A 12,972-nucleotide genomic window follows, 5' to 3' on the forward strand; every position below is an offset into this window, starting at 1 on the left:
GTTTTTGGTGATGCAAAACAAGATGTCAAGTTTTTCATCAGGTACGCTTTACTCGCCGCCACCAACACCGACGCTGCTGCCGCTGGCGACGGTAGCAGCATATTCATGTTTGACAGAGTCCCAGCTTTCGATCCAACTGGGAGGGCGGCCACCCGGTGTCCAACGCGCGAAGCGAGGACAGGCCGAAGCAGGTTGCGAGGATCGCAGCGACGGATTACTATAACGAAAGAGTCAATTAGGCACTGCTTCTCTCCCTGATAAGGGGGTTGTGACGTACTTGGCACGCAAGGTTGGACCTAGCGCGAGACGAGCAAAGTTACTTGGAAAGAGAGGGTTGCCTGGCACACGGTCGCCAACGGGGTCGTATGCGCGTTCGCTGTCACAATCCCCAAAGTCGGAAGTGCTCGAATGATATCCAGCGTCGCGGCGTACCGACGACCTAGACCATTAGAGTTATAGTGCCAACCACTTGCGGGAAGGGGGTACTTACCGCGAAGTGGGTCGCATGTAATTCGAAAATGAGCCGTGCGAATTCGTTCTAGAGCGATAGCGGAGAGGGGAAGTAGGAAGTTCCAGCCCACTGGGTTCTGTGACATTCCCGTCTGCCACGGGTGAACTGATGGCAGGGCTAGAAGGGAGTGATAATCCCAAAGATGCACGCGTAGGAGAAGAGGGTACAGGATCGGTTGAGATGGTGAGCCCATGTATCTGAGGCTCAGGCTCCACAGTTTTGGAGTCATCTTGCGGTGTATGATCGTCAACGTTTTCCTCTTCTTCTCCCTCTTCTCCGATATCCTGCAAACCATCGCCCTGAGTCATGGATGCGGATGGTGCCAATGAACCGCCCAGACTCAAGAGGGGTGGGTTCGATAGGTTTGATAGAGCAAAAGGATGGGAAGACGGAGTGGCAATGATGGGTTCTATGATTACGTTCTCTGATTGGAACCGTGTATGCGGTGATGCCGAAGGGTCAGGCACATCGACCTCATCCTTGGCAAATTCCCTCTCCAAACCAGCAGGTAAGACGTCAGGTGTAGTATCTTCGTGCAACTGATTATATTCGTCCTCCTCTAATTCTAGCTCTGGGGGGACACCAAGGGCACCCTTGAGACGTTCCCATATAAGCTCGGAGTGCGCTAGGATGCACTTGCGGGCGTTTCGGACCCAGAGCGAATCGTTTGCTGCAGGACGGTCAATGGTGGTAAGCCAGAGTTTCAACGTTTCAAAGCTCCAAGCCGAAGGGTCAGCGGTAAAGACATTCTCTTCATGGGTCTTAGAACCTCTCTGCGGGAAGGTCTGGGCGAGGAGAGAAAACAGTTTTGCAGTCGGTGGGGTGGACAGTAAGACAGCTACTTCTGATGGTCTATCGATGAAAGGGAGATAGACACCAGGTGGGAGGGGTGTGAAGGTTGCTGGAGGAGGGGCGTTAGGAGTTAACGACGGGGGGGAGGCGATTGGATTTGATACTTGTGGAACAAATCGGGGATTATGAGATTGGCGGGCGAGTTCCACCAGCTGTTCTGGGGACAAGTTTGGCCTCGAGAAGGCTGGCGAACTGGAGGTAGAGGGCCGACGAGTGAAATTGGATGGCGAACTTGGTCTAAGGCGCGGGGAAGAGGAAGGGCTAGAACCACCTCTAGCAGGTTGGTTCTGAGGAGTGAAAGAAGGGCTCTGTGGATGGACCTGAGTGGGGGAGGTCGGTGCGAACGACGAGATTGCGAAGCTGAGCCTGCTGTCGTTTCCCGACTGCGAGGATGTGCTTCCGTGCCGACGGGAAGAGCGACGATGGTGAAGACCAGGAGACGTCGGTGGCTCGGGTGCGCTGCACAACGCTGGGGCTGGATCGACGACACGCACGATGGTCAGTTTCGAGCACGTCGATCGATTGGGATCGTCGTTGACAGTGGCATGCTTGCCAAGGGGATCGGGCGCACTCACCGACCCTCGACGGACTGACAGTCGTCGTTGGCTCTGACTCGTCCTCGCCGTCATTACCAGTCAATATGGATCAGTTCACTGATGCGGGGTAATAACACCACCTCGGCTCGGAATCATCCGACTCTATATTGTGCCACGGGTAATGTCGGAAATATAAGTGACTAGATGTAGGTCTAAAACATATACGGAATCTATTTTCCACCAGTAGTTCCAAGTCCCATGGATGACTTAAAGGTATCGTAGATCCACCATTGGAAGCCTAGTCATACATCAGCCGCATATCTCGTTCGCTCGACGCAGTACTCACCCGTCAGCGTGCCAATCATGATAACGCGAGTCCCGAGACCCTTGGTAGCAAGCGTAACCATACCCGTTTCTGACGCAATCTGGCCAACGCTCTTGCCCTTGTGGGAAGGCTTACCCATCAGAGACACGATGGAATCAGCGGGGTGCGACACGATTGCACAAACAACCCCAGCAAGGTAGCCAGAGGCGAACGTGACACCAAGCTGGGTCGACTTGGAGTAAGTCTCCTTGGGCTCCGTGAAGACGTGCGTGTAGAATAGCTGCACGATCTTCTCAAAGAAGAAGAACTTGGCCATCGTATACGGGATCTGCACAATTACCTCAGGATAGACCGTCACTGACGAGTACCAACGACACTCACCTGACGTGACCAAAGTGGTACAAGGGAGCCAAAAGGATAGCGAGTGTCGACCTTGTTTTTCTTCATTTCTGCAAGGGCAGCGCCGAAGCCAGTAGGAAACGTCCCGCTGGGACTGGTCTGGATCTTGACTTTGGTCATCTCGAAAGGACAGAGTGCAATGTCAGCAAAGACTTCTGCCGACGCAGATCCAGCGAGCCAGATGGCAGGTTTGTATTTTTTGGCATTCTCCTCGCCAGCCAGGTCGGAGTACAAGTCCTTGAACACCTCATAGAGACCATATTTGAACATTCCCTGGAGGGAGTAACCGACGAGCGTAGGACCGAACCCTTTCCAAATACCTGTCTGTCCTTCCTCACGTAGCAGAGTAGCAAGGCCAGACGTTAGGCCAGTGTATTTCGCGGGGTTTACCTGAAAAAGAAGCACTTAGAACACTGTAAGGACGGCTCGAATAGTTCTACTAGCCTGCATGTTGCACTTGGCGACATCGAGAGGCGTAATACCAGCGTGGGTGACGCCACACGCAAGGACACCGCCGAGCATGCATTTGGCGTAGTACGTAGTGTCGTGGGGTACAGGCGCCAGGTGCGACATGACGAGTGCTCTATGGGTAAACGAGCGTCGAGAGACGTTGAGTTGGTAGAAGACGTTGAGTGGCAAATGCAAAAGCCTGGCCAAAAATTTGTGTCGGCTCTTTGGTTCCGCAAACAGCCGACCGCTTACTTTTTTCCCGGCGGACCATTCTCGTCTCGACTTAGAGTATGGCACATACAAATGGATCCATCCGTGGATCCTGGTATCCCACCCGACCTAAAAACCAGCCCACTCGGACTTGTTTTGAGTTTGACTCCATAGAGGACGCCCTGGAAGCCTTTGCACGGGGCGAACCAATCATTGTTATGGACGACGAGGATAGAGAAAACGAGGGCGACATCATCATGTCTGCGAACATGTGTACTACAGAGATCATGGCTTGGATCATCAAGCATACAAGGTACGGACTTTTAAAAGGATCGAACTCGTCTAGTCTGACATATCAACAAGTGGATTTGTTTGTATCGCTCTTCCCCAACAGCGTCTCGATGAACTGGAGATTCCGATGATGGTTGCAAATAACAATGAGCGGTACAGGACAGCCTATGCCCTCACGGTGGATTACAAGCATGGTTTGTTGCTCGCTCGATCTGTGTACGTTACCTTGGGTGTGACGTTTTACAGGTACAACCACTGGCATATCCGCCAGTGACCGTTCCTTGACGGCACGAAAACTAGTCGACAACCGTGCCATAGCCAGTGACTTTGCGCGACCAGGTCACATGGTTCCATTGCGTGCATGCGATGGAGGCGTCTTCGTACGTAGAGGTCACACGGAATGTAGTGTTGACCTATGCATGCTGACTGGGCATCCTCTTGGAGGAGTCTTGTGCGAGCTCGTAAATGATGATATAAAAGGAACTATGGCTCGTCGGGACGAGTGTAGGGCTTTTGCAGACTTGTGGGGCCTCAAGATGATCAGTGTGGAAATGGTTGTAGGGTACAGGAAGTTCATCGCAAATGTACCACCGGTAAACCCACAAAACACCTAGTTGTTCTTAATGACTCAGATTTTGCCACTGAGAGGAGCAGGAGTACCTGAAGGTTCTGGGAGTGACTTGGGGTGTAAGGAATTGGTCTGATGTGGCTCAGGTATGATTTGCAATTATACATATCAAAGCCCTCCGGGTGTTCCTGGACACATTTGGAAAAAGCATGCAGCAAATTTTTATCTATGTAGGATGGTAGATAATGTATCTGTGGTTTGGTCAGTTGTGGTAAGTTTGGTCTCAGCAGGACACATGAGCAATCTTCAATGATGTGGAGGATTGGCAGCACACATAATGACATAGACCTGCAGACTTGTCTTCTGAGTGTCCAGACAGTGTCAACAATACCCAAGCAATAGAATGTTGCTATGGGGTCTGCACCATGGTGGGGAACAGTAGCAAAGTTGAGTGACAACCACCCCCAATCATTGAGGCCTTTGAGGGATCAGATTTGGGTTCTGCATGTGAAGGGTGGGTGGTTGGTTTCCTCACAGGAGATGAACCAAAAGCTGCATGACTTGTAACACTTCTTTGCACAGCTCTGGCATCTGCAACACTACTCTCTAGTGAAGTAGCTGCTTGCAGTACAGGGGCAAGGCATCTCCCTTGCCAGGCATGTTTTAACTGTTGAAACACATATAATAATGTTGTACAAGTAGCAGTACATTCATGGCCACAGAGGGTGCCCACACACATCTGACAGCATAGGAAATCATGCAAAATCATGTTGTGGTGGTCCACAACCAGGTCATCTGCATGACATTCTGTGACATAATGGTTGCAAAACCCCAATGTATCCAATTTTTCCCACCTCCTAAGTCCATGTGACTGGAGTTAACAGTCCTAAAGCCCTGAATGATCATTGGTGACAAAGAGTTTACAGACCTGGCCTGACAGTGTCCAGGAATAACTGTTACAGTGGCTCAAAAAAGTGTCCCAATGTTGGGTGATTTTGGAAGGATTTGCAATTTATGAGAGAACTAGGAGGAATCAGTTCAAACTCCTGCAGGACCAAAAGTAGCACTAATTGTTGCCTTGACAACAAGGGCTTGTTCATGTAATTTGGTTGCCATGGCACTGAGATATAGTGTCATGACCATGCATTTTCCCTAGGTCCCTACTCACTCTGTACCTTACTCTGCCAGTCATTTGCTCACTCCACACCAACTCCACCCACACACTCCCATTTGCAAGTCTTCTCTTCTCTGCTTTCTGTCAGACTTGTACTGGTCTACTGTTGGACCATGTGGACTGTCCTCCAAGAGGTCATGTGACCATTGGACTTCTCCTTGACAGTGCACAGTCAGGTACTCCACAGCATGTGCACCTCATGGTTTGGTACCTAGACTGTTTCCTGTTTGGTTTGTTCTATGTTACCTGTTGTATGTCCTCTGCCTTCCCTTCATTCACCACCCAGGAAGTTCTTACTTGAAAATTTACAAGTCTCCATATGTCAGTTCTGATTCTGGTTACTGTACCTCTGTGGTAGTATAAAAGCATGTACAGTACTTCACTGTTCTTCAGTATGAATATCACCTAAGTTCCTACTCCTCTCTCCATCTTTTGTCTGCTGGTGTTATGCTCTGACATGGTGGCTTCATCAAATGGACTAGACACAAAGCAAAGGAGGGACACACTATGGGCTGAACTTGTCATAACCCCTATGGATCCACTACTAACTCAGACTTTGAGAGTTTCCCTCTGTTAGGATGACACCTGATGCAAGAGGAACAAGAGGAGGAGTATATTTGAGGGGATTTGCAAGGTAGAGAAAAACTAAAGTTACAAAGTACCATAGCTGTCAAGTCCAGGTCTACTCTGACCAACTCTGATGCTAGACAGGGTCTGGGGAGAGGTTCAGAAGCAAGTCCAACACAGAAGAACAGAACTCTGACTGGCAGAGTAAGGGCATTGGGTTTAGCACATGTGCTAACCCTTGCATGATCTCAGCCCTCATATTTCAGAGGTAGAGACCAGATGGATAGTCAGATGTAACTCTGACAGACAGAAGACAGAGAGAGAGAAGGAGTAGGAACTAAGTTGATATTTGTACTGAAGAACAGCAGAGGACAATACATGCTTTTATACTGCTACAGAGGTACAGTAATTGGAATCAGAACTGACACATGGAGACTCATAAATATTCAAGTAAAAACTTCCTAGATGATGAATGAAGGGAAGATGGAGAATGTATGATGGGTAACATAGAGCAACCCAAAAAGGAAACAGTCCAGGTGCTGAACCATGTGGTGTGTGCACTGCAGAGTACCTGACTGTGCACTGTCAAGGAGAAGTCCAAAAGGGGGTCACATGACCCCTCAGAGAACAGCCCATGCAGTCTGATGGTAGACAAGTGCAAGTCCAACAGCAGTCAGAGCAGAGAACACTGGAAGCATTTCTCAGTTTCTTTGCTGAAAACATTTTTAAAAAAGATTGAAAAATGAGACTCTTTGGATTGGGAGGTTCTTGTGACAAATATTGTAAAAACACATGATTTGTATTGTCTATCATGCCTCACAAAATGCCACCAGAAAATCTTAATCTTTGCATATAAAAAATTATGGATATTCAACAGAGTAATTTTGAACACAATATGTGTGATACATTGTAAATAATTTTCCAATATATGTCACTTTTTTTTAGATTTAACAATCTGCTTTTTTGTGAGCAGGAAGTTTAAAAAATAGGAAGTATTTATTTAGCTCAAGTATTGTATTGCAACAACAAATTGTGTGCTGAAGCTCATATGAACAACATTCTGCTTCTTTTATGCTCAAACATGTAATATACAGTGAAATATTTTGCAACAAAACATAAAATCAGAAATAAAATCTTTCCACATTAAAATAATAAGTCAATACATCAAAAATTATTTCTGGATGAAATATTGAAATATTGAGTATATTATTAGTGAGGGTGTGGTTCCCAGCACACCATATGTGCATCAGCATTCCATACTGTATCAATTGCCCTTGGCATGTGTAATAATATACTCAATGTTTCATCTAGAAATAATTTTTGATGTTTTGACTTCTGATTTTAATGTGGAAAGATTTTATTTCTGATTTTATTTTTTGTTGAAAAATATTTCACTGTATATTCCATGTTTGAGCATAAAAGAGGCAGAATGTTTTTCATATGAGCTTCAGCACACAATTCATTGTTGCATGTCAAGTATGGGTTTACCCTTGGGTGACCAGGCTTCAAGACTGGGTGACAGGGGCTAAGTCTGGGTGACCAAAGTCAAGGCCAGGAGACAGGGGTCAAGTCCAGTTGGACCAGAGTTAAGGCTGGAGGTCAGGGGTTAAGTCTGGGGGACTGGACTTAAGACTGGGAGTGTGGGAAACTGACCAGTCTTGGAGTGCACACAGGGGGAAGCTGGTCCAGGGTTGGATCTACCTCCCTTGGCCCCAGCTTATGTGCTGTACCCTTATGCAAGCTGGGGAGAGGTCTGGGACAGGGGCCAGGGATAGCTTAAGGCTTGGCCTTAGCTATAGAGCAGACTTGGGGTGTAGTACAGAGTTGAGGGTAATACTAAGTTGATATTCTGACTGAGGTGCTACAAAGTATGTACAGGGGTTAAATACACAAGGGTGGTCCAGGGTAATGAACATAAAGCTGGAGTTGTTAATAAGCTATTAGTGAGATGATTAGCAAGGTGAGGACAGCTACAGTGGCTGTGCCAAGGCTAATAGCCAAAGTCCAGGTGACTGGCATAACCAGAGTTGGACACAGGATTTGTACAGTAAGCAAAGATCAGCAAAGGGGACTAGACTAAATATAGTACAAACAAAGGAAAACAGACTGGAGTTATGTCTGGGTGACCTGGACATGAACCTGGGAGGACCAGGGTGGAGCAGTGCAAGGCCAGGAGGCTGGAATGGACCAGAGATAGGGGTAAAAGACCAGACTTGAGTTACCTAGGCCTGAGTTGGGTTATCTAGGACTGGAGTTGTGTTCTCTAGGCCAGGCCAGGACTGGACCAGACTGGGATTGAGTCCAAGAGTCATGGATATGACATTGCAATGCAATACTTGGGCTAAATAAATACTTCCTACTTTTTAAACTTTCTGCTCACAAAAAAGCAGATCATTAAATCTAAAAAAAAAGGAACATATATTGGAAAATTATTTACAATGTATCATTCATATTGTGTTCAAAATCATTCTGCTGAGTATCCATAATTTTTTTATATGTAAAGATTAAGATTTTCTGGTGATATTTTGTGAGGCATGATAGACAATATAAATCCTATGTGCTTTTACAATATTTGTTACAAAATCATCCCAAATTAAAGAGTCTCATTCTTCAATCTTTTCTTAAAATGTTTTCAGCAAAGGAACTGAGAAATGCTTCCAGTGCAAGGTTTGTAAATGACAGAGGGCAGGCAGAGTAGGTGCAGAGTGAGTGAATGACCAGTGGAGAAAGGTGTGGAGTGAGTGAGGACCTAGGATAAATGCATGGTTGTGACAGTGCCCCCCCCCCCCCCCCCCCCCCTTAGGGCCTGAAGCCCTGGAGGCTGCTTGTTTGGAATGAGATCAACATGAGTCAATCATTTGAAATTGTTTTGATGCCTCAAGGACAATGGTTCAGCCACAGTGGAGCTCTGTCAGAGCTCAAAAACCACTTAAAAACACATGTTAGGGTACTGAACCTTCATATCCCATCCCCTGTCATCATGTCCTCCCAGTGCCAGACCAAGACCCCCCAGCCCACCCCTGGTCACACTCATGACTACTCCCAGGTCACTGATGATGACCTAGTCATCCTTACAGATGACTTGACAGACACCAAATGTGAGAAGGCAGTGGAGAAGGCACATTGGTGAGAAGAGGTGGAGAAGAAGGAGTGAGAGTGCAAGGCAGAGTGCAAGGCCAAATGAGAGGAGGCCAAGCAATGAAAGGTGGAGGAGGCATGGCTGGAGGCAGAGCAGAGGCAGAGAGAGGAGGAAGAGGTGTGGAGGAGGAAGGCAGCCAAGGAAGAGGAGACATAGAGGGTGGAAGCAGCAGCAGAGGAGGCTGAGAGACAGTGGCAGAGGGCATTGGAGGAGAGGGCCCAGGCCAAGCAGAGAGAGGCCACACAAAGGTAAGTGGCAGAGTGTTGTGAGTCAGGCAGAGCTGACTCAAATTTTTATTTATTTATTTTGTTCAGGTTAAGTGGCATGGTGTACAATGTCAGCACTGCCCAGAGGGTCCCTGGGACCTCTGTGGTGGTCACCACAACCTGGAGGCCCCCATGCACCTGCTGTATAGTGGGTCAGATGGTGGGGCAGTGCAAGCCAGGGCAAGGCAAGACCAGGGCCTGCATGCTCTGTCAAAACAAGAAAAAGGTATGTAGTTGGACACAGGAGGAGGCAGTGGTGGGACCATTGTGGAAGAGAGCAGGGACAGGAAGCTCCCAAGGGGAGAAAAAGAAGAGGCCACAAGGGAAGGGGAAGGCAAGGGTGACAGAGATAGAAGAGGCAGACAATGAGCAGAAGGTGTTACATTTCACCCCTGTTTTCCTCATTTCACCTTACATCTACCTTGTGTTTGCTTCCATCGGACTGACATTCCTTTTCTGGCTATCTTCTCTTTGATCTGATGGCCTTCTATATCCACCACTAGCATTAGTACCTCATGACATGCCTAGGGCATGTGTCATCATTGTTCAACCAATGGCATAGTTACCTTGGTACATGCAAATGCCTCATGGTCCATGCTCTTGTAAAGTATTTAGACTGCCAGCTCAAGTCCTGGAACCCCAGACTTGAGCTACTCAATCATATGCAGCATGCTCTCAGAACTTTGCCCTCAGTGTCCCTAACCCAGACCACTCTTACCAGTGTTGCCTAAAATCCTCTGTTGTTTACAGAGGTTACTGTAGCTGTTGCTCAGTAGAAACCATAGTCTGTGGTTGAGCTCCCCTTGCACCTTGACTTTGGTCTTAGCATAACAGGAGGTAGGCAGAGAGGAGGACAAGCCAGTGACTTCACATGAGGGCCATTCAGGGGTGGAGGTCCCTATGTGGTGGGTGGAGTGGGAGCAGGTGTTACAATACATACACCTTTCCTTTTCTTTTCCTTCCCCATCTTATCTTATCTTCTCAGACTCCAGTCTAGACCTTGCCTTGCTGCCACCTCATGTTCATGTTCTAGTACATTCTGCTCCACTATGATGTCATGGACCTCATGCATGCCTTGCTGTTACTGCATGTACCATAGTATAAGTATTGTTCCCCAATTCCCAGACTAGCCCCAAGCTAGTTCATTTGGGTCTTTGAGATCTAAAGCCACCTGCTTCTAAGTTTGTCTCCTCACTTCTCCTTCCTCTTCTTCTTTTAGTTCTTGGTGTGAGCCTACAACAAACCCTGTTGTTAGGTCTCATCACAGTGGGAGTGGAAACTGAAGGCTGCAGAGAGGCAGGCAGAAGCACATGAGACTGCTGTGCTAGCTTTTAAGAGAATGGCAGTGGCAGCAGAGTGAACAGTGATGAGGAGGAGGGAGGATGTGTGTGAGGCCAGGGTGGCCAAGTTTGAGCATGCAGGAGGAGGTTGGAAGAGGCCACAGTTGGAGGCAGTGGAGGATAAGGATGAGGAGGTGGATGAAGGTGTAGAGGGGGATAACAAGGAAGAGGAAGAAGTTGGAGGAGAGCAGGAAGGTGGTGAAGGACAGGAGGGTGGCAAAGAACAGGCAATGGAGGAGTAGAGTAGTTTTTTTTTTTTGTCTTTGTTTTTAGTTTGTATTTTTGTACTACTATGAAATAGACTTGTGATTTTACTTTGTGATTCTGACAAGTGAGATGAACAAGCAGAGGAAATTCTAAAGTACTTAAGGGAGTTTGGAATGGGGTGGAGCAGGCCTGTGGAGTATGGTTATGTGGGTGGAGGACTATGGCAGAGGTTGATACAGGCCAGGCTTTTGCAGATGGTGTTCATGGAAAGCAGAGATGATGTTGGAGGCATGATCCAACTCAGTTGTGAGCAACCAAGAGGTTTCTTCATCAGTGTTCTTGTAGCCAGCTCAGTGGACTAGGTACAAGAGTTGGCAGTGGCAGCAACAGCAGTCCACCATTGAGTTGAGTATCTCCAACACCTCATACTCAAGGTCACCATCAACATCAACTGGTGGAGGTGGAGGTTGTTGTTGGTTTGGGAAGGGTTAGCTGCAGCAGCTTCCAGTTGCAAGACATGGAAGACTGGATGGATCAAGTGCATAGAGTCAGGGAGCTTAAGGGTAATGGAGTGCATACCTGGCCTGGCTAAGATGGTGAATGGACCTAAGTACTTTTTGAAGAGTTTTTCTGAAGGACAAGTGGAGCAGAAGTACTTGGCTTTGACATAGGCCTGTTCTCTGATCTTGAACTCAGGCAGAGGTATGCATTTGGCATCTGCTGGACCCTGATAGTGCTGCTGAATGGTGGACATTTCAGAGCAGAGGAAGTCATGGAGGGCAGAGAGCTCAAAGACATAGTTGTGAGCCTGTGGAGAGGTGAAGTCCTGGTCAGGGACCTGGAGAGGTTTGGATGGTATCCCTTGTTAGCAAAGAAGGGAGAAACTCCAGTAGTCACACTTGGTGTGTTGTTAAAAGTGAACTCTGCTAGAGGTAAAAGCTTGGCCCAATTGTCTTGTTGGTAGTTACAGTAGACATGAAGGTTCTGCTTGAGGGTCTGGTTCATTTGCTTGGTCTGGCCATCACCTTCTGGGTAGTAACCCAAAGTGAAGTGAAGATGCATATCAAGGGTCTTTCCTAGAGAGCAGAACAAGTGTGAGATGAACTCAGGACCTCTGTCAGAGGTGACATTAGCAGGTACCCTGTGCTTGGAGAAGACATGGGTAAGGAAAAGCTTAGTGAGTTCAGTGGAGGTGATGGAGTCATGGGTGGGGATGAGTACTGCTTGCTTTGAGAGGCAGTCCACTACTATGAGGATGGTGGAGTATCCATTGGAGTTGGGGAGGTGTTTGATGAAGTCCATGGAGATGGAGTTCCAAGGTCTTTCTGGGATGGGGAGTTGCTTCAGTAGACCATAGGGGTGGTGATGTGGAGTTTTGTTCCATCCACAGGTGGTGCAGGATCTGACATATTCTTTCACATCAGAGCAGAGGTTAGGCCACACATAGTCACTGTGGACAAGTTCTAGGGTGTGCTTTTGCCCAAAGTGGCCTGCCAGAGGGTGGTCATGCTTGAACTGAAGCACTCAAAGGCAGAGATCATCAATGTCAGGGACAAAGATGTGACTGTCAAGGCTTAGTCAGAGTTGGGAGATGGCTGGTGGAGGCAGGGTTGGATGGTAGGGCAGAGATGATGTTGGAGTGCAAGCACTTGACATCAAAGACCATGGTGGTGCAGAGCACAGGTGCCATGAGGGTAGTGGTATGGAGGGATGACACAAGTTGCTCCTGTGTAAACATTGGGCAGAGATTGTGAGGATTTACCTGTGCATAGTCCCTATCCCCCCCTTTTGGGTAGATGTCCCAACATTGCATAGGTGCATTGGGCTTGGCTCCTAGGTGGCCAGGTAAGAAGTGGATGGAAAGATTAAATTGGGAAAGGTACTCCAACCAGCAGGCCTGTTGATGGGTGAGAACCTTAGAAGTGGAAAAGTACTCAAGGTTTTTGTGGCCCATCACCACATCAATAGGTAAGGCAGAACCTTCTAGGTAATGCTGCCAATGGCAGAAGGCCTCAAAGATACCCAACAGTTCCTTGTCATGGGTATTGTAGTTGAGTTCTGGCATGGTCATGGTGTGGGAGTAGAAAGTGACTGGCTGGAGTTCACTGTCAGAGAAGGTGAGGGACAAAATGCCAGC

The 12,972-nt window shown here is 47.8% G+C and overlaps 3 protein-coding genes across 3 annotated transcripts; 1 reads left to right on the forward strand and 2 right to left on the reverse strand.

Annotated features, from left to right (window-relative positions):
• Nucleotides 1-29: 29 nt before the first annotated feature.
• F5J12DRAFT_278509 (uncharacterized protein) lies at nucleotides 30-2,103 on the reverse strand. Its single transcript, XM_051738721.1, has 3 exons — nucleotides 491-2,103; nucleotides 278-439; nucleotides 30-217 (listed from the first exon to the last, which is right to left on the reverse strand). Exons 1-3 carry the CDS (start codon nucleotides 1,990-1,992, stop codon nucleotides 49-51), a joined length of 1,833 nt encoding a protein of 610 aa, XP_051597604.1. The 5' UTR covers nucleotides 1,993-2,103; the 3' UTR covers nucleotides 30-48.
• Nucleotides 2,020-3,308, reverse strand: F5J12DRAFT_848159 (mitochondrial carrier protein). Its single transcript, XM_051746429.1, has 4 exons — nucleotides 3,068-3,308; nucleotides 2,606-3,013; nucleotides 2,246-2,552; nucleotides 2,020-2,197 (listed from the first exon to the last, which is right to left on the reverse strand). The coding sequence occupies exons 1-4, from the start codon at nucleotides 3,194-3,196 to the stop codon at nucleotides 2,130-2,132; spliced, it is 912 nt and encodes a 303-aa protein (XP_051597605.1). The 5' UTR covers nucleotides 3,197-3,308; the 3' UTR covers nucleotides 2,020-2,129.
• On the forward strand, nucleotides 3,304-4,260 carry F5J12DRAFT_848161 (3,4-dihydroxy-2-butanone 4-phosphate synthase). The gene is made up of 3 exons (XM_051746430.1): nucleotides 3,304-3,596; nucleotides 3,647-3,768; nucleotides 3,821-4,260. Exons 1-3 carry the CDS (start codon nucleotides 3,364-3,366, stop codon nucleotides 4,186-4,188), a joined length of 723 nt encoding a protein of 240 aa, XP_051597606.1. The 5' UTR covers nucleotides 3,304-3,363; the 3' UTR covers nucleotides 4,189-4,260.
• The last annotated feature ends 8,712 nt before the right edge of the window (nucleotides 4,261-12,972 follow it).

Source organism: Pisolithus orientalis (genome assembly GCF_024613125.1).
Source record: "Pisolithus orientalis strain OTSU chromosome Unknown F5J12scaffold_28, whole genome shotgun sequence".
In the NCBI taxonomy this organism is placed as follows: domain Eukaryota; kingdom Fungi; phylum Basidiomycota; class Agaricomycetes; order Boletales; family Pisolithaceae; genus Pisolithus; species Pisolithus orientalis.

What these genes read in the sequence shown, in the direction of transcription:
- F5J12DRAFT_278509 (XM_051738721.1), bottom strand. Translation starts at nt 1,992, where the DNA reads ATGACGGCGAGGACGAGTCAGAGCCAACGACGACTGTCAGTCCGTCGA. An exon ending in TACATGCGACCCACTTCGCG is followed by an intron (nt 440 to 490) that starts GTAAGTACCCCC and finishes CTAATGGTCTAG; the next exon opens with GTCGTCGGTACGCCGCGACG. An exon ending in GGTCCAACCTTGCGTGCCAA is followed by an intron (nt 218 to 277) that starts GTACGTCACAAC and finishes CTTTCGTTATAG; the next exon opens with TAATCCGTCGCTGCGATCCT.
- F5J12DRAFT_848159 (XM_051746429.1), bottom strand. Translation starts at nt 3,196, where the DNA reads ATGTCGCACCTGGCGCCTGTACCCCACGACACTACGTACTACGCCAAA. An exon ending in TCGCCAAGTGCAACATGCAG is followed by an intron (nt 3,014 to 3,067) that starts GCTAGTAGAACT and finishes CTTCTTTTTCAG; the next exon opens with GTAAACCCCGCGAAATACAC. An exon ending in CATGATTGGCACGCTGACGG is followed by an intron (nt 2,198 to 2,245) that starts GTGAGTACTGCG and finishes ATGTATGACTAG; the next exon opens with GCTTCCAATGGTGGATCTAC.
- F5J12DRAFT_848161 (XM_051746430.1), top strand. Translation starts at nt 3,364, where the DNA reads ATGGCACATACAAATGGATCCATCCGTGGATCCTGGTATCCCACCCGA. An exon ending in TGGATCATCAAGCATACAAG is followed by an intron (nt 3,597 to 3,646) that starts GTACGGACTTTT and finishes CATATCAACAAG; the next exon opens with TGGATTTGTTTGTATCGCTC. An exon ending in CACGGTGGATTACAAGCATG is followed by an intron (nt 3,769 to 3,820) that starts GTTTGTTGCTCG and finishes GACGTTTTACAG; the next exon opens with GTACAACCACTGGCATATCC.